Source organism: Cucumis melo, chromosome 10 (genome assembly GCF_025177605.1).
Source record: "Cucumis melo cultivar AY chromosome 10, USDA_Cmelo_AY_1.0, whole genome shotgun sequence".
NCBI lineage: Eukaryota > Viridiplantae > Streptophyta > Magnoliopsida > Cucurbitales > Cucurbitaceae > Cucumis > Cucumis melo.
Window position 1 is genome coordinate 13,317,381 of NC_066866.1, and position 27,871 is coordinate 13,345,251.

General features: G+C 32.1%; 2 protein-coding genes across 2 annotated transcripts; both read right to left on the reverse strand.

The window, feature by feature from the left end:
* Positions 1 to 1,392: 1,392 nt before the first annotated feature.
* On the reverse strand, positions 1,393 to 6,810 carry LOC103496745 (transcription factor RF2b). Its single transcript, XM_008458728.3, has 4 exons — positions 6,063 to 6,810; positions 5,313 to 5,445; positions 2,611 to 2,695; positions 1,393 to 2,192 (listed from the first exon to the last, which is right to left on the reverse strand). The coding sequence occupies exons 1-4, from the start codon at positions 6,497 to 6,499 to the stop codon at positions 1,813 to 1,815; spliced, it is 1,035 nt and encodes a 344-aa protein (XP_008456950.2). The 5' UTR covers positions 6,500 to 6,810; the 3' UTR covers positions 1,393 to 1,812.
* A 14,678-nt stretch (positions 6,811 to 21,488) lies between these two features.
* Positions 21,489 to 25,898, reverse strand: LOC103496746 (chalcone isomerase-like protein 2). The gene is made up of 5 exons (XM_008458730.3): positions 25,569 to 25,898; positions 25,029 to 25,112; positions 24,359 to 24,514; positions 22,328 to 22,554; positions 21,489 to 21,794 (listed from the first exon to the last, which is right to left on the reverse strand). The coding sequence occupies exons 1-5, from the start codon at positions 25,666 to 25,668 to the stop codon at positions 21,633 to 21,635; spliced, it is 729 nt and encodes a 242-aa protein (XP_008456952.1). The 5' UTR covers positions 25,669 to 25,898; the 3' UTR covers positions 21,489 to 21,632.
* Between the last annotated feature and the right edge of the window lie 1,973 nt (positions 25,899 to 27,871).

Genomic DNA, 27,871 nt, shown 5'->3' on the forward strand with positions numbered 1-27,871 from the left:
TACTAGGTAAACATAACCTTATATTCAACTTTTAGGTTAATAATAAGTTGGCATATATAACATGTTGATTAGTTGAAGCAAATTGTTAGGTAACGTCATCACTACAATAAATGTTACCATCAGTACATGGAGATATAGTATCCAAAATGATCTCAATATTAAATTCATATATACATTAATATGCAATGTAGGTTAAAAATGTAGAAAAAGAAAGAAGGTGTTAAAAGGACACGTAGATATGTTTGAAAATGAATGAAAAGAAAGGATGTGGTCTCCAAAGTGTACAAAATGTTGCTAACTAAATTAAATGCAAAGAGAGACCAAATTAACAACAACATATGAATATGGCTGTTTGCCACACATCCATTTATGCTCTATTCTACATTCCTCTTTTCTTAATCTCTTTCATTCATTCATTCATTATTATTATTATTAATTAAAATGTTTTCCCTAACTTATTTTACCGTTAAATTACAAATTTTTTCATTTTTATTTCTATTTTTTGTTTTAGATATACTCAAATTTTTAGTTTTACAATACGATGTTCTTAAAGTCTACCGTGTTATTGATATCAACTATTGAAACTATCACTAATAGATTTTGATATGTTTACAACATTTTAATATTGTTATACACTCAACAAATTTTTATATATTTACAACTCTAAGAATGATACGTATTCTAATTTAACATGTATTTTCGAGAATGCTTTCGTCTCATCTTTTGTTGCAATTGTTTTTTCCTTATCAGGTTTCTTTCACTGCAAATGAAGATCCCTTAGAAAAGTACTTTTCAAACAATCAACTGTGACAAGTAAATTTGATATAAATCCATTCTTGAAAGAATTTCCAAAGACATCAAATTTTGGAGAGAAACTAAACATTAAAGAAAGGTCTATTTAATCGCATAAATGTACTTTTCAAACAATCAATAGAAAGATACTTATAACGAAAGCAGTTTTGAGAAGAAAAAAAAGTACTTTCTGGAGAGAAAAAATTGTAAGACATCAAAAATATTAAATTATGAAGAGCACTTTTAGCCAATATTAACTCAACATCTTGGAAGAACAAAACAAATGCATTTTTTCTTTCTCTTCCAATAAATACAAATAATAAATAAATAAAATTTATCATCCAAAGAAGGGTCATTGTCAAGAAATAGTGATTATGAAAATGGACCTAAAAATAACAACAAAAAATGTCAGCCACATGAGGTTTCCCCTTAGATGCAGATTTAAGGGGTGTTGGATTATAACACTACCATGTGGCCTTTAATGGCAGCTCTATGAGGGTCCCTAAAATGACCCTTCAAAAGTGGACAATTTAGTAATTTTGCTTGTCCCACCAACCTGTATAATACAAGGGATCAATAACAAATGAACAACAGAGAGCATTGAATACAAAATCATCATCATCATCATCATTGTTTTAGTTTTCATTCAGAACAAAGAACCACAAAATGGTCGTTCTCATTCTCAGGATCTTTCAATATTCAAACTAATCTATATAGCTGCAACTATGGACCAAGCTATGAGTTGAATAATGAAGAATGAACAAATTCCTTTACCAAAAGAAACAATGTTTTTTATGACAGCAAATGGGACTATGAAACAGAATTCCAGCCGAGAGAAAGCTTCTCTTTCTATCACAAGAATATTTTTGTCTCACCCGTCGAGTTCCCCGAACGCGAATTAATGAAGAAAAGAACGAACAACGAACAAATGTGGGAAAAAAATTCTGTCAACAGGGTCAATCTATGAACAAGCCATATTTTCACTGGGAGGTTGAAGCATAGGTTGGCAAAAAAATTGGGTTAAAATGTGCTGCTACTTTCACTGACTGATATTGAGGAACCTTCTGGCTTTATTTCTGTGTCTCTGCTACCAATATCGAGACCCTGCAATCGGGTAATAGGATCCTGCTGAAACATTTCTGTTAAGGCATGAGGCTGGTGCGATGCAACAAACAAAGCCTGATGTGGGTTTGGTAAATTAGAATGGAATGGTTGAACTTGGGGTCTTTGCGTCGTCATCCTCTGTGGGTTGTGTTGCCCAGGTTGTGGTTGGTGTGAAAAGCAAGATTGGGGATATGAAACTTGAGGCATTCCGAAGTTATACGAATCGGTAGCTGTCATTACTTCTCCCGTCGCAATCTTGAGCCGCTCAACTTCTTTTTTCAAAGCTTCATTTAGAGCTGCATATTACAAAAAGTCATAAAAAGATTATATTGCATTGTCTTTCGTTCAACCGTAAAGCAACAATATCACTATAATGCACAATAAAAGCTGGTCCAACGGCAAGACTTTCTCATGCAACCTAAGGTGAAGAAGAAGCATCAGGATGACAAGATTAATGCGCAAATATAGACATCAAACAGCTCTTAAATTCAAACATTTATTCAAGATCATCAAAATCTGGAAAAGGCAGCTTCTAATTAGGTGGATTTGAAACAGACCCTACTTGGACAAGTGAAAGTTAAGAATAAAGAAAGAAAAACCAATAGCAGATGTAAAGAAGTGGATATCACATTATTCATGACACCTAAAAGCTAAACAAAGAGGGTTGGATCAGGTCAATAATAATACATAGACAGGGTATACGTGGATGCATACCATCGCGTAAATGAGCTTGCTGTTCCATAGCTTGTAAACGAAGTTTGAGCTCTGAGTTTTCGGTTGAAAGCCCAGTGGTATCTCTCTGAAAGAAAGAACATGAACAAAAGATGAAATGATCAAAGGAAAACTACTGTGAAGCCTGTTTTCATTCATATGCTCGTGACAAACTCCAGACCACGCTTACTTCACAAACATCACAACATGTGAAAGTTAGATGACAAGTTATAACTTGGGGAACTAGGATTAGCACATGACTGTAATATGCTCGTCAATAAAGCTTTTAACAAAATGTGATGTTGACTATGCAGTTAGAATTCAAAAAAAATAGTGGTAGTAATAATAATAGTAATAATAATATTTTTTTGCAATGTTCTTATTGTAACTTTAATAATATTCATGTCATCACTCTAGTTCCTTTATAACGTGATTTTTGTGAGAGAGTTAGATGAAGAAATGATACTTGGAAGGAGAGATGGGGAAAGGGAACCCAAAGTGAAGGTAGATTTTGGTGTTTATGAGGAGAAAGTGGAGGTCAAACATAAAAAAGACAAGGAAGAAGGAAAAGAGAAAGAGAGAAAAGGTAAGTGATGTGATGGATGGACTAAGAACTCTTTTGGAAACTCTACTAGTACACTATACAATCATACCTCAGTGTTACCACCTTTTTCACTTTTTCTATTTGCTAAGAAACGTTTAAGTAATTCCCATTTGTATCCTCTTTCCTTTCCATGAAAAAGAAGGCAAGTCTCCAATCTCCATCATTACCTCCTCTAAAAGCATCAACAACCTTTTTAAGTGAAGGCTACTAAACTCAAAGGCAAAATGTATGAAATAAAAGCGACACTCTATAATCACATTCTAAATTTTAGAGAAAAAGTAAACTCTGTAATCATATTGGAACTTTCGCCTATTGCATTTTCAGGAAAAGCTAAAATCCTAATTGTCAAATTTAGTATCCATTCAGCAAGTTTCAGATTAGCTGCCCTTGTCCATTTTTTGTGGAAAACAAAGGGTTTTCTTTCATAACCAGGGTATTAGAAGGTAATTATAGGAGATAAAAAGAGAGAAATTACTAAGTTCTATAAATTACTGGAGGTCATTTGATAGCTATTTGATTTTTGAAAATTAAGCTTAAAGATACTACTTCCATCAATGAGTCATTTTTGGCCCTGTTATCTAATTCTAAAATTGTTAAGAAAGTCCAAGCCAAGTTTTGAAGACTAAAAATGTATCTTTTAAAAATTTATTTGCTTTTGGAATATGACCCATAATTTCAAATATATCTTTAAAAGATGAACTAATCATAAGGAAACATGCAGAATGTTCAAAAACAGAAAATTATAAATGAAATCATTATCAAACTTTGAACCATCATGGGATGGTCTACCGGTAAAAAATGAATATTCTCAATACCTAACTAAGAGGCTATGAGTTCAATCCATCTTGGTTACCTACTTAGGAATGATCCAAACACTCACGAATATAAAGAAAATAGTTCTCAAAACATGACCTAAGTAAACTATAATTGTTACATAAGAAAAATTGATACTAAATTTTGATGGGTTTTTCACCTTAGATACTAAATTGTTACAAATTTGAAATACATGATTTAAAATTTTACAAATTCGGTAAACCATTTAGTAAAGTTCAAAGAATCAAATTATAATTTAGTAAAGTTCAAAGACTAAATAATTACCTTTTATAAAAGTTTATGGTCCAAAAGTGTTTTCCAAAAAAAGAATATCGATATTTAGTACAGAGAACATGAAAAGTTGTCATAATATAAATTTTAAATGATTAAAATAAAACTACAAAAGTTCAATTTTGTTTCAAGAATTAGGTAAGAAATTAAATTTCTCCATAATGGAAAAATAATTACATCTAACTTTTAAAAGAATATGTTTATCAATAATGATAGTAACAACAATGATAAATAAATAAAGCTTGGTCAGGGGAGGGCTCCATTGCCTCCCCCAAATTCCAAAAGCAACTTTTCAGAAGTAATAGAGCGGAAAATCAATGTACAAAATCAAAATTCAAAATTCAAAATTCATCTAACTTAGATGACAAGTGGAATTATTTTAGATAACAAAATTGCAGAAAACATTAACCAATAGATGGCGCTATATTCGTAAATATTTTGGTTCATTTGGTTGAAACCAACCCTTTTAATGCAATGAACATTGTTTATGGAGAAGAAATAGGTACAAAAATTCCAAACTCTCAAAGTTTTTCTTCAACCAAAATTTATTTGTTCATTTCCAGAAGAAATTTTAATAATAATAAAAAGAATCACACACACATATATATAAGAAAATAACTTTAAGAAACAACAGTAGTTTTAAAGATTAAAGTAGAGCTTTCCTTCTTTTATCTTTTACTTATACTTTCGGGAGAACGTACTAAGTCCTCTTCCCACCCACCACTTTGCATAGGGACTTCTATGATTTCTCTATTTTTTTCATCAATCTTTTTAAGTGGTTACTTCTATAACTTTAATGCAAATCTATTTCATCTCTTACTAACAAAAGCTAAGAAATTTCATAGCAAGGGAATTCTAGTGTTTCCACTGAAGTGTATGAGGCAAATAATGGCAAGAAAATAGCTTCCCCGATGTTATGTCTACTTTCAGACTCTAAATATGTAATGTGACCTTGATCATTGTAAGAACAAAAGATGAGATAGGTGAAAATTAAAACCTGATACAATGTGAGCTGTGCAGAGAGAGTTGTCGCTTCGGTCTGAAGGCTTTGAACTTTTCTCTCAAGTTCCATTATGTAGCGAGCTTTCCTCTCTTTTGACCGAGCAGCAGACTGTCTATTTGCCAAAATCCTGCAAATGAAGTACTAAGAACAGATTAAAACTAGTTGTAAAAGTTTTAGAAACAGGAAAAGACGACACAGACTGAGACAGCTGATTAAGAAGATATAGATTAACATAATACGTGTTTTTCCCATTCCTTGATTGATAAGGTAGGGACCTGATTTAAAGTTATTGAACTTGAAGAACCACTATGAGATGGCCTAATGGTCATTAAGGAAAATGGAAATATGGTTAAACATACTTTGAAATTTGGAAGAATAGGTTCAAACCCCACATAATGGCCTACAGTATCTGGTTGTCAAAAACCTAGTAAGATCTAATATCACAAGAATCTCTCATATTAACCAACTAAAACCAGTCTATACATATAGCTAAATCCCCCCAACATTTAATCAATAATTAAAACTTCATCCAACCATCAGAAATTGAACTAATTCCCATTTAGTCAAATGAAACACAAAGTACTGTCCTAGGGGAAAAGGCATTCACTAATTCGATCTTCCAGCCATGAATCGAAAGTCCAATCAACAAGCAACGCATTTCAAGAATGAGATTAACACAAAACACATTGCAATTGGAGAACCTAAAAACAAATTGAAGCACATTACAATAGAATAGTACAAAACCTCTTGGCACGTTTAGGATCAATAGTCCACAACTCAGCGAGCTTATCAGGATCCATGGCCTTCTTAGCCTCAATAGACTCCAAAATGGAAGACCCATCAGCAGAATTGCTATGACGGTGCCTGGGGCGGGAGATTTTCTCCCCTTCAACATTCACCCCCCCAGTACCACCGGCAGCCATTGCAGGATTTGACGAAGACCCATTTTCGATTTTAGATCCGATCTTCTCGATGTCCATGAAAGTACACAAGAGATCATCCTCAAAGCCCAGATCTTCAAATCCAGAAGAAGGGGCGTCGAAAGGGTCGGAGACTAGATCGAGATCGTCAGGAATCCGGAAATGGACCTCGGAATGAGCTCGACGGTGGAAGGAACCGCGAAATGGGGGAGTGGGGTTGGAAGAGGAAGCCATTTGATTGGTGGGATTGGGGAGTTCCATGGATTGAAAGGCTTCCTCTTACAGAAAGAGAGAATCTGCTGATTATATTGTTCCCTTGTTGTCGTTGTTGTTCTTCTTGTTGTTGATGGGTAAATCAAAGTAGCTCATGTTCATCCAAATCCATTGTTCTCGTGCTTTGTTTTTGGTTTCTTACAATTTTTTTTATATATAAGGAACAGACACAGAAGAACACGTTGCGGTTGGAAAATTTGGATTTGTATTTGTATAATCTTTATAACATTAATCCAAATCTAAATCTCTCTCTCATTCTTACGATTCAAAACTCAAACCAAATTCAATGTTCCTTAAACTTCCTAGATTGCGAGTTTATGTCTTTAACTTTTAACTTCAAACAGCAACGTCAATTCATTATCCCAAATGTTATTTTATCTTATTTGATTTATCAACTTTTAACTTTATTCTGTTGGATCCAAATTCACTCATCAACCAATTTAAATGTGTTAAATACAATTTCCGATTCACCAATTAGACACCAATATAAATTTCAAGGACTAAGTTCATAATATAACATTTTTTACTTCTTTTCTTATTAGAAAAACGTATTCTTTTTACCTTTGAGTTGAACAATTGAATCCAACTATTAACCTCAGCTCAATTTGACTCATTATAAAATTGTAGAAACTATTTACGAAATTTTGTCCGACCATAAAGATTAAATTCTAACATTTTATTTTCTAAAAATATCTAACTTTTTAAATCATGGTATCTAAATATTAACTTCTTAGAAATCATATTTACCAAATTTGTGATTTAACAAAAATTATATTTGATAAAGATTACACGAGCATAGTGGAACAAAAGACTGAAATTTTATCCTAATTGCAACTAATTAACAAAAAAAACCATAAACCGAAATAAGATTAAATAAAGGGTTTTTAACAAAAACTTACATTCGAAACTTCGATTGATGCTTCAACCACCATTAGGGTTGATCTACTGTCCTCCGGACTCAGAACCGGGTTGTGGGACCTGTTGGATGAAGGAAACCGGGAGAGAGAAATAAGATAGAAAAAAGGGTTGAGATTTAATTTTTTATTTTTAATAAAACCAAACAAATAAATGGCAGCCCAAATTTTTTTAGAAAAAATGCTAACCCTCCTTCTTAAGGCTCCAAGAGACCATTTTATATAGAATTCACATGCAAGGTTGCATATGCATGCACACACATGGGCCAACAACACGTAATCAACTAACCCATTAGTCGGCTTAATGCCTTTATAGTTTGCTAACACCTAGCACACTATAGTTAGTGGGTTTATCCAACTAAATGTTGGATTTTCCCACTAACTTAGGCAAAGGGTAAAATTGTCATTTGGTCAAAGCCAAACTTTGACTTTTCAAACAAAAAAGTCAACATTTTGACTTTTTACAATTTTATCCGTCTTGACTAATTTTGACCTTTCGAGCATGAATCCCCATTTATTTTCTCAAGGTTCAAATCCCATTTGAATATATTGTCGATCAAAATTTGACTTTTCAAAAGTAAAAAAATCAACATTTTGACTTTTTACAACTTTGACTATTTCCATCTTTTCAGAGCCTCTGAGTATGAATCCACATTCATATCTTTAATATTTAAATCATATTTAAGCATAAAACTCTATTAGTAATTTAACACCGATGACTATATCACATATACTTATCGGTTTCTCTCTTCTCTCCTATTTCAAACAATTTGACTCATTCCATCATACTGTTCTAAGTTATTTCATATGAGCTAGCAGGGAAACCTAATGGACCTATAGATCACGGGCTCCAACGATCTAAGATTAACAGGCTAAACTCTTTTATACCGTGCTAATCAACATCCGTTAACTAACGGATCATTCCACTATAGTCCTGTAGTTGCACTCCCCTCACTATAGATATATTTGTGTCCATTTAATATAACCATGATCAGTAAGTTAATCCTTCACAGGTTGTTCGTAAGCTTGGCTGGGTCGAAAAGTACCATTTTACCCCCAAGACTACATCTTTCTCCTTAAGTCTCACTGATCCACTATTGAACAATTAGTTTTAAGGTACAACCTATAAATCGAATCCCTCTCAAGCCAATGAGAGGGTGGGGCCCCATTGTTCAAGACTTGAATTCAATCCTTAAGGAAACAGCTTATCTACTAACCCTAAAATGGGTAGAAGTGAATTCTTTCTTGCACCCTATGTTCCCAACTATCCACCCGATCTTACCCCTGAAATGGGAGGCTTATTGGACCAACGTTAATGAGTTGCCCTCACCTATGCAAATCTAAGGATAATCTCGTGTGAACAGGAGTTCATAACTAGCTCAAGATTAAGATTAAGTTACCTAGGTAATCAATAATCGAGATAGCCAATTTTAAACAGTAAACTATGTTATAATGTAAAAGTGACTATTTCATGGTTCTATCTTATGTAAATCTTTTACATAAGATACCCCCACTTTCATGTCTCTACATGAACGATTCAGGATTACATCGTCTATATTAACTACAAAGCGGGCCGCATCCATAGTATCTCTGAATAAGGCGCCTAACCTTTATTTATATATTGTAGACTATTTAGGCTATTTACTCGAACTTAATCCATATTTATGTCTCTACATAAAGTTCAAGTTTTGTAACGACCCAACTCTTTATACTAAGCTGAGATCATTACTAAAAAGAAACAATGACAAGAGACACTTTTTGAAACGAGGGAAGAATAAATTTTTATTAAAAACGGAATATTAAAACACTGAAACATAAACGCGGAAGCAAAACTGAGTCCCCATATGGCATGTCACGGATCCTTCTCTATCGCTCGCCAGCTTTCCTCTACCTTTACCTTCGCCTGAAATGTTAAACATAGAAAGAGTGAGTATAAACATATACTCAGTAAGGGACCTACTACTAGTCCCGCTAGGTGTCTGTTAACTTCCCATTAGAGTCTTGTAAATGGTACCCAATCTCTGACACGTTCCCGAACACGTGCAACATGCGCTCCCATAGGAACGAAAATCTGGTCTCCGGTGTCTCGGGGGAGCACCTAGGACATGTTGGTCTGTAGTGAACTCGGGGGTAACATTAAGACAATCGAGATGCGAGGACCCCGTCGAATCACTGGAATCATATCTATATCCATGCTAGACTGGCGTCTCGTCGGACCACACAGTCCTAAATAGGTGGTGATCCCGAAGGACACCCATGCAGGTACGACTCTAATAGACAAAGTTAACAGAACACCCTATCCATAGCATGTAGCATAACATAACATCATAACATGGCATGAGTATTAATCTTAACGTCCTTAATCATGTGATTAATATATCATGCATTAACAATCATCAACATCAATCTACCAGTCATTAACATAATATCAGTCATTATCATCAATCATCAACATAATAATCTCAGTCATCATCATCAACATCAATACAATGACAGTCATTATTAGTAGCATCAAGTTATGCATTTTAGCTACCATCAATGCATAATCATAATTACATGCGGTCTCTTAAATTCAGTTCAAAGGTCTAGTAGGAGAATCACTTACCTGGAGATTTTAGCCAAACAAAGGTACTCGCTAGTTGACAGTAAAAATTCTCCAATTAACTTGATCCTAATCATAAAAGGAAAACTTAATATCTTAATTAATGAAATTAGCAATTGGCTAACATCCAAAAATTCTCCCAAATTAATTAACTTTCTAAAAAAAAAGGGGTTGAAACCAATTCAACCTTAATTGGGAAAAATCCAAGATTTAAATCTTAAAAAGTTTAGCCAATTGAACCTTTACAGAAACACCAAATAGATCCAAAATTAAATTAATAAAATATTAATTTAATTTTATTGGCTTACCAAGGTTACTCAGATGGAGGTTGGAAAATCCTCTTATCCTTGATGAAAAATTCATCACTTTAAATCCTCAAGCTTCCAAAGAGACCAATCTTAACTTCAACTGAGGCGACGACAGCAGAGGGTTATCTTAGAGAAGAAGATAAAGAACCTTTTTCTTTTTCCTTTATTTCCATCTTAAGCATTCCAATGCTATTTATAGACCCAAATAATAACAATAATAATAATAATTATTATTATTATTATTTCCTTTTCCTTTTAGGATATATATATATATAATACCAAAAAAATATACATATATCTTTATTCCCATTATCTTTCCTAAATAAATTTCTTAATCTTAGGCATTTATAACCATTAATAATAATAATAATAATACTTCTTTATTATTATTATTTTTCTCTCACCAAAATCTACCATAAATATATATTTATTTAAACCATTATTCTCTCTTATAAATAAATATATATCTTTTTCGTCCAATCAAATCAACCATCTCTCTCCTTATGGATTATCTTCTTTTCCAAACAAATATAATTATATTCCATCATATAATTAACTTCACTTTTTCAAATTATTAATTAAATATATATCCACGTATATATACTCAATTAAATCCAATTCCACTAAAAACAACTTTTCCCTCCAAAATCTCAAATTAACTTAAATCCTCAATTCTTTTAATCAATCAAATCTTTTCCAATAAATCACTTATAACTTCCAACATGAATTATCTTAACCCAACCATAACAACTTCACTCCAGAATCAATATTTATCTTTCTGCAGAATAATTAATTATCATCCACAATAATTAATTATTATTTACCTTTCTTCCAAAATAATTAATTATCTTCTACAATAATAATTATTATTATTTATCTTTCTCCAAAATAATTAATTATTTTCCACAATAATTAATTATTATTTATCTTTCTCCAAAGTAATTATCCTTTTACAAATAATTGTATTTTTTAAAATATAATTATTTTACTTTTTCTCCTTACTAAATATTCTTTCTCCAAAATAATTATCTTTTCCTTAAATAATTATATTTCAACAAATATAATTATCTTTTCCATTAACATAATAATTGTGTATATAATTCCACATATACATATAATTATTAAATCTCCAACAAACTTTTCACCCGATAATTTAATTAAATAACATCTATAATTATTTAATTAAATTCAACTTCAACAACACTAAAAATCCACAACTTTATTTAATCCTCTTAACCTACCATTTAAACAAAAACTTAACAAACACCACATGCCAATACCTCAAATTAATTAAATATTCATCCAAGAAATATTTAATTAATTTCAATTCCCACCTAAATCAAATAATTCTCATTAAATGGATTCAAAATAACGCCCAATAAATTATCTTATTTTTTGGGGCGTTACAAGTTTACTTAAAATAGCCTTGGGATCTTAGTTTATTGGAGTTAAGATTATAGTATTTAATTTCTCAATAACAACTTTATTGAATAGAATATGATTACAAACTACGAGTTTAGGACATAAATTCCAACAAACTCCCACTTGGACTAAAACTCTTAGTGAGATGAAAATGTTTGAATTTAACTATAAGAGAGAATAATACATATGAGTACAATAAACATATGAATATAATAAACTAGGGCACATGCCTAATAAGTCTCCCACTTGTCTTAGTTTACAAACATCGTAGACCTAAATTCTGTAGGTGGCCCTCAAACACCTTAGTCGTGAGGGCTTTTGTAAAAGGATCAACAATGTTTTGCTCGAAAGAAATGTGGATCACTACAACGTCACCACGATGTATAATTTGCCTGATAAGATGGTACTTGCGTTCGATATGCTTTCCCTCTTTATGGCTTCTAGGTTCTCGTGAATTTGCAACTGCACCACTGTTGTCACAGTATAAAGTGATTGGCAGATGCATACTTGGAACAATTTCTAAATCTGGCAAGAATTTCCTTAGCCATATTGCTTCCTTTGCTGCTTCACAAGTTGCTATATATTCAGCCTCCACTGTGGAGTCGGCTATACAAGTTTGTTTTACGCTTCTCCATACTACTGCTCCTCCATTAAAATGAATATTGATCCTGATGTAGACTTTCTAGCATCTTTATCCGTTTGGAAATCAGAATCAGTGTATCTAATAAGGATCAGATCCTCAGTACCATATACGAGCATGTAGTCTTTTATTCTTCTAAGATATTTTAGAATATTCTTAATGGTTGTCCAGTGATCACATCTGGGATTGGACTGATACCGACCATCCCTACTGAAAAGAAAATGTCGGGTCTAGTACATAACATTGCGTACATCAAACTTCCAACAGTGGAAGCATAGGAAATTTTTCTCATATCCTCAATTTCTTGAGGTGTCTTAGGACATTGTTCTTTTGAAAAATGAATTCCATATCTGTATGACAGCAGACCCTTTTTGGAATTCTGCATTTTATATCTAGACAACATTTTGTCAATATAAGATGCTTGAGACATGGCTAGTATTCTATTTTTACGGTTCCGAACAATTTGGATTCCAAGAACATATTGTGCATCTCCCAAATCTTTCATTTGAAGTTGCATAGCTAGCCATTTCTTGATATAAGTAAGATAACCTACGTCTTTCCCAATGAGTAGAATATCATCTACATATAATACTAAAAATGTTATAATGGAATTGACGACCTTTTTGTAAACACAAAGTTCGTCAACATTTTGTTCAAAGTCATAAGACTTGATTGCAGTATCAAATCTTATATTCCAGGATCTAGATGCTTGCTTCAAACCATAAATGAATTTCTAAAGCTTACAAACCTTTTATTCTTGACCCTTTACTATAAACCCTTCTAGTTGAGCCATATAGATACTCTTTTCAAGATTTCCATTCAAAAAAGTTGTCTTGACATCCATCTGCCAAATTTCATAATCATAAAAAGTGGCGATGGATAAGAGTATTTTAATTGACTTTAGCATGGCAACGGGAGAGAAAGTTTCTTCATAGTCCACTCCCTCTCTTTTGGTATAAGATTTTGCCACAAGTCGAGCCTTAAAAGTGTGTACTTTATCAGCTTGTATCGTTTTCTTTTGTAGATACATTTACAACCAATAGGTTTTACGCTATTTGGTTGATCTACTAAAGTCCAGACATAATTGAAATACATAGACTCCATTTCAAGGTCCATGACTTTGATCCATTGGTCACGGTCTACATCATTTATTGCCTATTTATAGGTTAGTGGATCCTCTATGCCATCATCAGGTATGACGACTTGAGTTTCACTTAAACCCAATTAGCAATCAGACTGATGAACAACCCTCCCACTACGTCGAGACTCTCTCAACTCTTGAAAAGGATGTGTTTAACCAGATTTCCTAGTTTTATCAACTACTTTAGTGGATGAACTAGGTTTATCTGTAGCACTTTTGGAAATCTTTTTTAATACTAATTTACTGCGAGGTTGATGATCCTTGATGTGCTCTTCTTCTAAGAATGTGGCATTTGTTGATACAAATACTTTATTTTCTTGAGGATCATAAAACAGACCACCTCTAGATTCCTTTGGATAACCTATGAATAGACATAATTTTGAACGATGTTTCAATTTTTTAGGATTTTGTACTTACACATATGTCGGACATCCCCAAATTCTAAAGTGACGTAAACTTTCTTTACGTCCTTTCTAAAGCTCATAAGGTGTTTCTGAAACACTTTTAGATGGAACGTTGCTCAAAATATAGACAGCTATTTCTAAAGCATATCCCCAAAAGGAATTCGACAACTGAGCAAAGCTCTTCATAGAGCGAATCATGTCTAACAAGATTCGATTTCTTCTTTCTAATACATCGTTCTGCTGAGGCGTACTAGATGTAGAGAGTTGTGACTGGATTCCATGTTCTTCAAATAGTCATGAAATCGCAAGTCCAAATATTCTCCACCTTGATCTGATCGAAGTATTTTTATTGTTTTATCTAATTCATTCTCAATTGCAGCCTTATATATTCTTTGAATTTTTCAAAAGAATCAGACTTGTGATGAATTAGGTAAACATGACCGTACCTCGAATAATCATCAATAAAACTAATAAAATATTCACACCCTCCCCGAGCTTTGACGTTCATTGGTTCACAAAGGTCCGAATGTACGAGCTCTAAAAGTATTTTGGCTCTGAGACATTTTCCAGTAAAAGATCTCTTGGTCATTTTTCCTTAAATACAAGATTCACAAGGAGGTAAAGAGTTATCTTCTAACTCACTTAGAAGTCCACTTTTAACTAATCTTTCCAACCCTATTGAGATTTTTTGACCAAATCTCAAGTGTCATAAATAGGCATTAAAAGAAACTTTTTATCTTTTATTCTGAGTTTTGGTTGTTCTAAACATTTCAATATTTAAGAGAAAATTTGATTGTGTTGGTCTTAACTTATATAAGTTTTTTTCATGTATAGCAGAACAGATTTGGATACTTTTATAGAAAATGAACGCTTCATTAATTTCAAAAGATATTCTATACATGTGTTCCAAAATACAAGAAATAGATATTAAATTTATTTTCATTTGTGGTACATACAAGACATTCTTTATTATGATATATCTATTTCCAAAATACAACTTTAAATCTCTCACTGCTTCAGCTGAGACCATCTCTTCTGGTCCAACCTTGAGAGTGATCTCGCCTTCTGAAAGCCTTTTCCAAGAACTATTTTCCTGAAATGAGAATCAAATATGGTCAGTGGCTCTTGAATCTAATATCCATATTGAATTTTCATATTCCACTAAACATGTTTCAACAACTAGTATATCATATTTACCTTGCGTTTCCTTCTCTGTCTTTTTCTCTGCAAGGTACTTTAGGCAGTTTCTCAACTAGTGTCCGTTCTGACCATAGTGGTAACACTTACCTTTTTTTGTAGCTTTCTTTCCCTTGTTCTAGTTAAGAGTCTTCCCCTTTCCTTTCTTTTTATAGGTTTAGGTTTTGAGGGTCTAGCTTTGGTTTTAGAGGACGATTCTCTTGAAGATTTTATTTTTGTGGTAGCAACATTTGCTTCCACTTGTTTTCCCTTACCCATGGTAAGGGTCTGGAATCGCTGGAGCTCGTTTAGAAGGGTTGTTAGGTTAAACTCTATCTTGTTAAGGGACACATTTGTTTGAAATGATATGAAACTCTTCGGAAGAGACTTTAAGATAAAACTAACCTGATTGGCCTCATCAATGGCACCACCATTTACTTCAGTGATGTTGAAGTGCATCATCATGTCCAGGACATATTCTCTAACAGAGGTCCCCTCCTTCATACGCTTAGTGTAAATGTATTTGATTGCCTCGTGTCTTAGGGACCATTCTGGTTGCCCAAACATTGCCGTTAATTCATCCATAATTTCTTTAGTCGTGGCTAAGGATTCATGTTTCTTTGCTAGAACATCTGACATGCTGGAAAGAATGTAGACACGGGCTTTTTCATTAGCCTTTACCCATCGATCATATGCTTCTTGACTAGTTCGATTAGCATTAGAGGTAGGGGTTTGAAGACATTCCTCAGTTAAGACAAATCTCAAATCGTCAATTACCAGTATTGTGTTAAAATTTGATTTTCATGTCGCATAATAATTGCAATTAAGTTTTTTAGAAGCTAACAATTGAACTATTGAGCTATTCATGCTAAAAAAACATATTGTAACGACCCAACTCCTTATACTAAGTCGAAGCCATTACTAATTTTAAAAAAACAAATAAAGTTTATAAAGTTTGGATAAAATGAAACAAAACCTCAAAAATTTAAATTATTTAGAAGTCTAATCAAAAGTAATTTGCGATATGTGTAAAGGTAAAATCCTAACTCGGGCCCTATCTAATTTTAAAGAAATAAAATAACAAATAAGGAATAACTAAAATGCAAACGTTTAAGGTCTGAACTTGGATATAAAGCGGAAGCAAGAGATCCCTATGGCTCGCCACGGTCACTTCTGGTCGCTCGCCAGCTTGCCCTTGCCTGAAAAAATAAAATGGAAAGAGTGAGTATAAAATACTCAGTAAGGGACCCACTACTAGTCCCGCTAGGTGCCTGTTAACTTCCTATTAGAGTCCTCAAAATGGTACCCAAGAACTGACACGTTCCCGAACACGTGCAACATGTGATCCCGTAGGAACAAAATCTGGTCTTCGGTGACCCAAAGGAACACCTAGGAAAAACTGGTCTGTAGCGTACCCGGAGGAAACGCTAAGACAATCGGGTTGCGAGGATCCCGTCGAATCACTCGAATCATGTCTATATCAATGTCAGATTGGCGGTCTGGTCGGACTACGCAGTCCTAAATAGGTGGTGATCCCGAAGGACACCCATGCAGGTACGACTCTAATAGGATAAACTAACATGCACCCTAACCATAGCATACACGTAACATAGCATCATTACGTCATCATGTTACATCCTATCATCATATCACACCACATCATCATGTCAAATCATATCATCATATCAAATCACATCTTCATGTCATATCATATCCTCATTAATTGACATGTCGTTATGCAATCTAGTCATCAATGTGCATAACTAAGAATGTATTCGATCTCTTAATTCTACTCGTATGGCTAGTAGTAGAATCTCTTACCTGAAGATTTGCTCAACGAGTCCTAACTGCAAGGTCACGCTTTCCCAGCAGCGAAGTCCTACTGGTAAGAACACAAATTTTTCATAACTTAATCACCAATCGACCAAAGACTCCAGACATTCCATTGAAGTAACTTACCTTAGGTTGAGGTTGCGACGCTTGAGCCCTTAACTGGAGAAGTCCCACGCTCCAAGATCAATTGGTCCTAGATGTTTCTTAAGAGAAATAATTTAATTTTTAACCCCAAAATTAAATTATTTGAGATCCAACAAATTTTAAATGTTTAGCTGGGTATTCCAAAACCCAATCAACTTAACAAACTAGGTGAAAAAGATCGAAGCAGGCTGACGACTCAAAGACAGGTGAAGCGGCTAGGCGACTCGGCTAGAAAGCAGAAAACGGCTCGGACATGCGGCTCGCGCGTGCGACTCGGCTACTGTGTAGGCGCTGGCGCGGCTCGCGATCGGCTCACGGAGAAGGGCGCGGGTCGGATCAGCTTCACGCGGTGAAGAAAACGCGGGTCGAGCTCCGGGTCGAAGGCGAGGGCACGGCTGTTCGGGTCGGGTGCGCGTGTGTGACTCGGGTTGCGGAGGTGCGGGTGCGGCTGGGCTTCGCAGACTTTGACGAACGGTGCTCGATGTGCGACGACGTGGCTGAGTGAGCGGTTGGGCTTCGCAGACTTCGATGGACGGCGCTCGATGTGCGACAGCGTTGCTGGGCGAGCGGTTGGGCGACGCGACTGAACTCGTAACGGCAGCTGACGGAAATGCTCGGGCGGACGACGGATCGGTGAAGACGATGCAGCGGGGCTCCACGTGAACGACTTAGAGACGCGGCTGAGATCCGCGCGTGACGGCTGGAGCTCAGCGGGCTTCGGTCGACGGTGGCGGCGGCGTGGCTTCGGCTAGGGTTTCTTTCCTTTTTTTTTTCTTTTTCTTTCTCAAAGAAGGTGATGATGGTTTGCACAAGTCCCAATGGTCCTTTTTAAAGAGATAATAATAATAATAATAGGCTTAATATTCTTCTTCTTTTCTCTTTCCCTAATTTAATCAATTGAATCCACTTAATCTCTTTCTTATTTAAGCCCAACAATCTCCCATAAAAAAATATCAAAATCACCCAATCACCTTAATCTTTTTTCCAAATAAATATCACCCTTAGATATTTTCTTGATGTCTAAAAATCAAATGTTCATAAATCACTTAATTGAAAACACTCAAAATTTCAATAACTACACTTAAGATAATAAATTAAATTCTAAATTGTTGGGGCGTTACACATGTTCTCTTTAGAAATAAACCTATAATCCTTTATAAACCAATCTAATTTAGCAACGACTAATAATGTACCCTTCATTATTTATGTTTTGCAACAATATTTCAAAAGTTTAGGATAACCTCTATCGAAGGGCAGTCGATTATTCCTCCTTTGAACCAAGACAATCTTGTCTAGATGCTAACTCTAGAATAACATTTAGTTATCGCTTCTTTGGTCGAGAATGTACTAACAACTTAGTAATTCTTATAAGTGTAACCCGTCATTTTTGGATCTCAGAGATCAGAACCAATACGCTCCCGAAAGTGGAAAGACAATATGAAAACTGATCTAAGAAAAACTATCAATCTTTGGAGTTCGCGATGTGCTGAATCCTATAACACAATTCTCTGAGGGGGAACTTTGCTCCAGAGCAGACAAGCAAGCGCATTATAGGAATCTCACAGTGCGACCTAATAGAAGAGACCGTGGGATGTGTCGTCACATATCCCTTATCCACTTACTATGAACTACTTCCCCTATTCACCTTAATCTTGATCCATGCAAACACTCTCCGAAGGGAGTCCGCTCTTATATACGGTGTAAAGCCCTGCATGGATCTCACAATGTGAACTCTTAGGGACGCTAGAATTAAAAGTACATTACTCCTCTCTAGCTAAAGTGTTCTATAATGATTTTAAGGGTATTAGAAACTTTAGGATTATATTTAGGCTAACGTAAACAAATCCTAAGTCTAGGTAAAACATCCGAGCATAACTTATTATACTAGATTTTAATCTACGATGTCTAAGTGATAAACCAATTTTATTACCTAACACCTCTCACGCATGCTCATAAAACTAGGTTAACTAGGCTCAAGAACTGATAATTACGATCTCCAAGTAGGACGTGTTCCGTAAACCGTCAACTTAAGAATCTCCAACCTTAGTCATCTTGTCTGACTTGTTAACAAGATCGAATCAAATAAGCCTCTTGTAACCAATTTTACAAGATATCGACCTAATTCTATGAAATTTGGAAGATATGATTTTTAACCTAGGTGAGCATGCATCTTATCTTTGTTATAGATTTCAAACGTCTAATTCATTTTATAACACTTAAAAAAAACTTAGACAAACCTATAACATACATCCAACAATATATAACCATTATATAAAGAAATTAATTAATATGGATTTACTTTATTTAACTTTCAATTAAATCATATTTTAATTAAATTAAATCATACTTAATAAAATTAAATAAATTATTGATTAATTAATTAATTAATTTTATTAAATCATATTTAATCAAAATTAATTTAATTAATTAAATAATTAATTAATTATATTAAATAAATAAATAAATAAATATATTAATTAATATCCATATTAATTAATTAACATGCATGTTTATATTAACTACAAAGCGGGCCACATCCATAGTATCTTTGAATAAGGCGCCCAACCTTTATTTATATACTATAGACTATTTAGGTTATTTACTCGAACTTAATCCATATTTATGTCTCTATATAAAGTTCAAGTTTACTCAAAATAGCCTTGGGATCTTAAGATTATAGTATTCAATTTCTCAATAACGACTTTATTAAATAGAATATGATTACAAACTACGAGTTTTAGGACATAAATTTCAACAATATTGAACTAAACATGTATTTATAAAAGGGAATAATGATGGTTGAGGATACATTTAGCATTTTAGATTTAGGTTTAATTTTCACATTACTATCATATTTGAATTAGAATAATGGAAAATTATCTTTTAGTCCCCAAATTTTGAAGAATATGTGTGTTTGGTCCTTGGATTTGGAAAATGTATTTGTTTTGTTCCTAGGTTTATAAGAGAAAAGTTATAGTAAATAACAAAATTTTGGAAATAAACAAAAAATATAACACAAGGATAAAATATTTGTAAAAATAGCAAATGTTTACTAGTCAACTTGTAAAATTTTATAATTGCAACTCTGCTCTTTTGTGGCTATCATTAATAGATGTTATCACTAGTAGACGATATTAATGATAATAACTGATAGTACATTTCTTTAATTGAAGTTATCACTAATAACATCTATCAGTGGTAGCAACTTATAGCAGCTATCAATCGCTATCATTAGTAGCTTCTATCAACAATAACTTCATTTAAGAAAATCGGGAAGAAACACTCGTAAAGGTGACAAATAGAAAGTTATCACACTGATAGTATTTATAAGTGATAACAACTAGTACCATCTATTGGTGATAGTAACTAATAGCAACTATTAGTGACAACATCTATTGGTGATAGCTGCTACTACTAATATTTGTTATCATTGATAATTTTTAGATTGAGGAATTTGGGAAAAAGTGCCCAAAATTATAGATGGATATGAATTTTTAGTCTTTTACTAATTTTGTGTTGTATATGCAATTATTTTATCATTATACTATATATTCTATTATTTTGACTTAAATGTTATTTATGCATGAGTCTTTTATAAAAATAGACTCATTTAGTTCCTGAGTTTCTAAAATGTACCATTTTAGTCACCGAATTTTAAAAATAGGTTTAAAAATATATAAAAATAATTTCTAAAATCCATATCCTCTAAAACTACTTTTAAAATTTTAAATGTTATATAGCTATTTTAAAAAATAAAACAAAACTAGGATTTTCTAAATCTATTATTAAAATTTAAGGACTAAAAAAGATACAATTTAAAAGCTCATAGACTAATAAATCTATTCTTATAAACATGAAAACTAAAAAGGTAAATATTTAAAACTCATAAATCAAATACATATATTCATCAAAACTTGAAGATTAAAAAGGTAATTTTTTCATAGAACAATTATTTGAAATGATAAAACTACTGAAAAAATATTTCAAATATTGCAAAATGTAGTACGTTAGAGATAGATAGTGATGAACGCTAGATGAATAATAGTTTATCCTTGTATACATTGATAGACAATAATATTTTACTATATTTATAAATATTTTTGATCCATTTTATTATATTTGATAACATCTGTAATAGGAAATAAATAATTAAAACAAACCTAATAAATGTAGATGGATAATTGTGCTTAAAGAGTAAAATGGTAAGAAAATAATAAATATAACCAAGATCAAACCCTCTATTAATTTATTGATTCTGTATAGTCAACTTATTTTTTTAACTTTTTTACTTTAGTTTCATGTTTGTTAAGTAAATATTTGAATTATTAGCTAAATTTTAAAAACAGAATTTAATAATTACGCATATAACTTGAACTTGGATCAAGAGTTCAAATATTCAAATTCTCACCTTGCCACTTAAACATTAACCTAATGCAACAACGATTACACATACTTGAATTTAACCACTATTATAATAATTAAGAAAAGAAAGAAAAAAAAAAAACATTGTGCAAAAGAAGTTCAAAGGTGGTAGGGTTCATTTAGATAATTCAATGGCAAGATTGTTAGCCAATGATGATATGGTTGGTTGAGACACACCTCTAGTCCCTCCCAAGTACCATTTCTTAATCATCTCAACCACATTTCCATTCTCAACTTTCATCTTTGATTCCTCCTTCTCATCACTTGAAAACTCTATCTGCAAAAATTCCACATACCAAATATAAGATATACTCTTTTAGAAATTATAATGCAATTAATTGTTCATTGAATTTTATTGAACACAAAGTTGAAAGTTGAAGAACTTATGTTAGATATATACTTGAGCACTTTGGAGAATCACACTTCAAAAGTCAACTATTTGGAATGGATTTGGGGTGGGAGAGCCAACAACTTAAATATACCACTTTTTTCATTCCATTCTAGCCAATGTGGGACAAAAGCATTTCATATATACTTACCTTGCATGTCTACTAACAACTTATTAGAAGCTTTCTAAAGTTTAAAAGTCAAATAAACACCTCAAAATGTATGAACTAAACTTTCATAAATAACCCATATAGTAGGAACTATATATGTATGAAGATTGTATCAAACCACGGGACTATTGATTAGATTTAATCGAACAAAACTCTAACATTTTCTAAAGAACCAACATTGTGATTAAAACTAAATTTAAATAAAAAACAAAAATAAAATGATAATCTCTAAACATTTAGAGAAGTTAGTTACCTGAGCAATGGTTGAAGCTGGTGGGAAATGAAAGTTTATAACAGAATGCGTCTTCAAATATTTGGACTGAAAAAATTCAACAATTTTTTCCAACTGAGCTTCCTCTTCATCTTCATATTTGTCATCAGCTGCCAATCTATCCCTAACTGCACTCTCCAACTGAACTCCATATTGTGACCCTTTGATCTCTTTGATCACCACTACTCTTATTACCTTCTCCACTGGAGCTGTCACCATTTTAAGCATTTAAGGTCTAGACTTTAGCTTTCCCAATTCCAGTTATTAGTTGAGATTTTGAGACAAAGATTTGATTAACTTTCCGTACTTCCAAAAGTTAAAATATTACCCTCGAAAATTTAGAAACATTTTGAAACTACTTTTAAATTATAAATTCTTTAGAATTGTAGATGGAAATAAATTGTGATATAAAAGGGTGATCATAGTGACATAGAACAAAAGATTTGGGTCAATACGTCCTCTTTAATATATCTTTGAAATTCTCAAGGAATTGTCTCCTCCAAATATTTTTGAAACATTTGTGAAAATTTAGGACTCATTTTACAATTATTGAAATGATAAAAGGTATTTTAGAAAATGACAAAATCCAAAGGTGTTGTTATATAATTTAAACTTAATTTAATATATGTTTTTGGATTCTAAGTTCACTTATAACGGTTTTACATTTTGCTTCGGAAGTAATTTTCAAAGTATAAATAATATATTTAGATATGCTTTCATTTCTTTTTTTTTTAATCAAATCTTTGACTTTTGAGACTTATAAAATTCTCACTGTATATAATATGAGAAATTTTTATGAATGGCAAAGTAAAACTATTAACAAAATTTAACAAAAAGGTTAAATAGACTCTAAAGAATTTTATAGAGTAAATAATTATAACTTTTGGCTATAATTGAAAATGTTCCTATATATATACACGTGTTTTTCAATTAATATTTTTTAATAATTGTTAAAATTTAGTAACAATTTTAATTAGAAAAATTGTTAATAAATGATCATCTGGATCTATTGCGAAAGTCGTTTTGTTATATTTAAAAACTACTCTTTTAATTCTCTCAAATAAAAAGTAAAAGTTTTAATTTCCTGTAATTCATTTCAATGGTAACAAGAGGTTCTATTGTTGTACTAAAAAATATTTTATTTTCATATAAGAAAGATGAAAATAAAAAAAATAAACAAAACAAAAGATGTAAGTGAATATTTAATAAGCACAAAAAAATTGAATGCACCTTTCAAAAAAAAAAAAATTGAATGCGGAGATCGGAGAAAGAAAATTTTATTCTCTCTTTCCCCGTAAATTATTGAAAAACAAAAAGCAAATCAAGAACATAAAACGAACACACCAGGGGTAAAAATGTGATATGATCTTTCTTACACAAATAAATAGAATTGTAACTCTTGTAAAACCAATAGTTCATGAAAAACATGTACAAAAACATAAACATTAACCTTTACAAGTCATTCAATTAGGAAGCTTTCGAAAATAAAAATAACCCCCAAACTTCTCACTAGACTGACACACCAAAAGTCATCACCCCGCCAACTAGCTAACTGTGAGATAGATAATTTAGAAAGTGACAAAAAAAGAAAAAAAAAAGAAAAGAAAAAAACACTTATCACAAGCATATCCATACTATCTATCTATCTATCTATCTATCTATATATATAGAATAAGCTAAACGGGACGAATCTAATTTTGTCATTGGTTAGAGCTATTTGAATTGAAATAATGTATAATCTTTCTAACAATGAGATATGTTTGAATGGATCTCATGTGTGATGCGATAGTATAAGAAACATCATAGATATGAAACATTACGATCCAATAATGAAATATGTTTGAACGGATCTAAATCCTTTGCACGTGTGACGAGGTAGTATATGAAACATCATAAATATGAAACATTACGATCAAACAATGAAATATATATGTTTGAACAGATCGTCAAGTAATTCACATTTAGGAATGTGATGAGATAGTATAGTTAAAAATAGGATAACTAGGGAGATACCAGAAACAATAGCCTGAAAGAAGTCATCATCTTCCACTAAGTCCTTAGCAGCTTTTCCCTTCCATTGTTGCAAATGCTCCACAACTGAAGGCTCCAAATAAACTCCAATGGCAGTCAACTTTATTTCTAGAAAGTGAATCTCTATCTCTGTAGTTCCTGTTATACACACATATACATATATCCCATACAAATTACTATTAATTAGTTAAATTTATGAATAAGTTTATATATTAAAATTTTTTGTATATTCATTGTTCTAAATAACACGATATCATAACTTATAATACATGATAATATAAAAAGTACGTTTGGTTTCTAAAGTTATAGGAAGCAACAATTTAGTCCCTACAATTTTGATTTGTGACGATTTAGTTCCTATAGCTTCAATTTGATAATGATTTAATCCTTGTACTCTTATTTTCGTAATGATTTAGTCCATATAATTCTATATTGTAACAAAATCATTATAAATTTGAGAGTATAAATTATTACAAATTTGAGAGTAAACTGCAAACCCAATTTGATGGACTAAATTGTTCATTATAAGAAAGTTTTTTTTTTTTTTTTTTTTTTTTTTTTTTTTTTGACTAAAAGTGATATTTTATTTTATTTTGTAATTTAGCGATAGGAGAGAAAAAAGTGAAATGAAAGGAGGATGAACTCAACTCACCATGACCCAACAGAGATAACGGCTTGGCCTTAACGATCTGCTTAGGGAAAGCGATGTCTGCTACCACTTCCACTTCACTTCCCACTGCTCACAGGGTTTTCCAAACACCCAACACAAAACAAACCCATCAGCCAATTCACACAAAATCAAATAAAAACCCCACAGATCCATCAATCAGTTCGAGTTTCAAAGGCCATAAACACATAAAAATCCCCCAATATGGGAGCAAAGAGATAAATTAGAGTGAAATCACATGCGAGTATTCCTTGAGACATTTACACAAACAGTGGATATGCATAGAAACAAGAACAAAAATTGCTATGTTTTTAAGAGTAAAAGAAAGAAGATCATACTAAACACAACTGGAATTTCGAAGGCTATAAACACATAAAAAGGCCCAATTTTAAGAGCGGAGAGACAAATTAGAGTCAAATGGCATGTGGGTTTTCATTGAGACATTTACACAAACAGTTGATAAGCATAGGAACGAGAACAAAATTTGCTGTGCATTTAAGAGAGGAAAGGGAAAGAAGAGCTTACTGATCGGCGATGGAGAAAGAAAGGAAGATGTTGAGCGGGAGAGAGAAAATAGGGTCACCGGTGAAGGAGATGGGATTTTAAGCTTGGTAATGGAGGCCATAAATAGAGCTCTGTCATTTATCAATGGGGAGGCAGAGTGGGTTGGTAGAGAGGACGGGACACACAGCTGAGGAGTTTGGTTTGGTGGTTTAATTCTTTGATTTTCCCTTTCTAAATCTTTCAATATCTCTACGTTTGTTGTTTTATATGTAACCGTTTTTCTAATGGCTAAAAGAAACTTTCAACTTTAATACTTGGGGAAATTTGTACCAATAGACCTAATTTCTTGACTCAAAATTCCAAATGATTCACTAAAAGAAAAATAATGTCATTTAACTGATAAGTCCTCACATTATGTGTTTTGCCCTCACTTGCACTTTAATTGATGATGTGATTGTTGGCTAAATTACGAACGATTCGACAATCCTTCTAAAATGAAACAAGCATTATGAAATTGTTTATGAGGAAGCTTGAGAGATTGAAATCAAAGATGAGTGTAAGAGAGTGTTACACAGAGGAGGATGTAAAGTGAGAGATAGTGAAACATAGTGAGAGCAAGACATAAAAATTTCTCGATTTAAGACACAAATGTTCATGACAGTACATAAAGAAAGAAATGGTCCATCGACAATGTATGCGTACTTTTAGTACCCTTTCTAGAGATTTAGTTTTTGTTTGACACAAGTATATAGTAGTTTGGCTTTCCCTTTGAAGAATTGATTTAAAGATGGTTATATGGAACTTTGATTTCTTTTTTAAAAAGTTTTTCAAGCACATGTCATAAAATGTATGCCCACTCATAGTTCATTTGCCTTCGTGAACCATTTGAGTAAATTATTGATTTCAATGTATTGCTACTAAAAGGTCTTATTGATTCGGTAAGCAGAATACTGATTTTTTTTAATTATTATTTTATATGTATTTTAGTACAACAAAAATATAGGAATTTTGAATTCAAAATAGAGATAGTAAATGTCAATCAATTATCAATATTAGCATATATAGCAAGCAGCATTTTAAAAAATTTATAAATATAACAAAGTTGTCAAAGTCTATCACAAGTTTATTATTGATAAACAATAAAATTACAAATATTGGTAATTTATTGATAGACGAAAGATAAATCTTTTTGTAACTTCAAGATGATACTATACACTAGATTATTATTTTTAAAACCGGTATTCATTATAATTATGCTATTGAACAGACCAAAGATTACAGTCATATAAATAAGAACAGTTAATTTAATTTAATTTTTTTCTTTAAAAAAGATTAAAAATACATAGTCGAAATTTTATTGAAAAATGGTAAAATTTTCAAGATCCTGTCAAAAAAAAAAAAAAAAAAAGAAATTCTTTTAATCTTAAAAGTAAGGATATAAGAACTAGAAAGTTGTAAAAAAACAAACTTAGTAATTTGAATATGTATATATTATATTATATTATATGTTAGAATTAATAATAAATTTGTTGCATGGAAAAACATCCCAAAGTTGGTCATTCTTTTAATTTAAACATTTCCAAAAATTAATGAAGGTGTAGTTATTGTTGTGATATGCTTTGTTGGCCATGTTTTAAGCCTCAAGCTTTGTAATCCAAATCCACCGTTCATTTCACCAACCTCGCTTTCCTAATCGCTATGCTTTCACTTTCCCCTTTTTCTCTCATTTTCAAACACATTTTCATCCTTATAATCAAGCAAGCCCTTCAATTTTCATGCATTTTGATTCTACAACAAATCCATGTCGTTAATCAAATGTTTATGATATATATAGGATCTGAGTTTGATTTAAATCATAATCATAATCTCACCTCATAATTAGATCCAAATGAAAAATGTATATTAAAGAAAATTGATGGAAGAAAAGGTTGAAGATCATGCTGGATTTTTTTTTAAAGTGCAACCTATTTCGTTGAAAAGCTTAGAAACGTCATTGTTTTGTCCTACATCGAGAGGTTTAAAAACGTTATAAGTTATAAAAGGAGTCATGTTTTTTGTTTTCAATTGTTTAAGTTAGAAACACTTTAAGCTTTAGAGTGTGTTTTGGATTGATTTTTTGAAGTCTTTAATTTTTAAAATAATTCATTTTAAGATAGACTGAGATATTTGACATTTGCTTAAAATAATTTTTGAAAAAAATAAGATTATGAAATAAATTATTTTAGAAAAAATACATGGAACCAAATTTTAGAATAAATGTTTATTTGATGTTTAACGAGGAATCTCTCCCAAATATCTTTTTTTCTTCCTTTGTTTTTTCTATT

Excerpts from the sequence above, each read along its gene's own strand:
- LOC103496745 (XM_008458728.3), bottom strand. The coding sequence starts at position 6,499 with ATGGAACTCCCCAATCCCACCAATCAAATGGCTTCCTCTTCCAACCCC. Across the intron at positions 5,446-6,062 it reads GATCCTAAACGTGCCAAGAG|GATTTTGGCAAATAGACAGT; the intron begins GTTTTGTACTAT and ends CTTCATTTGCAG. Across the intron at positions 2,696-5,312 it reads CACAGCTCACATTGTATCAG|AGAGATACCACTGGGCTTTC; the intron begins GTTTTAATTTTC and ends TCTTTCTTTCAG.
- LOC103496746 (XM_008458730.3), bottom strand. The coding sequence starts at position 25,668 with ATGGCCTCCATTACCAAGCTTAAAATCCCATCTCCTTCACCGGTGACC. Across the intron at positions 25,113-25,568 it reads TCTTTCTCCATCGCCGATCA|TGGGAAGTGAAGTGGAAGTG; the intron begins GTAAGCTCTTCT and ends CCCTGTGAGCAG. Across the intron at positions 22,555-24,358 it reads CTTTCAGGCTATTGTTTCTG|CTCCAGTGGAGAAGGTAATA; the intron begins GTATCTCCCTAG and ends AAATGGTGACAG.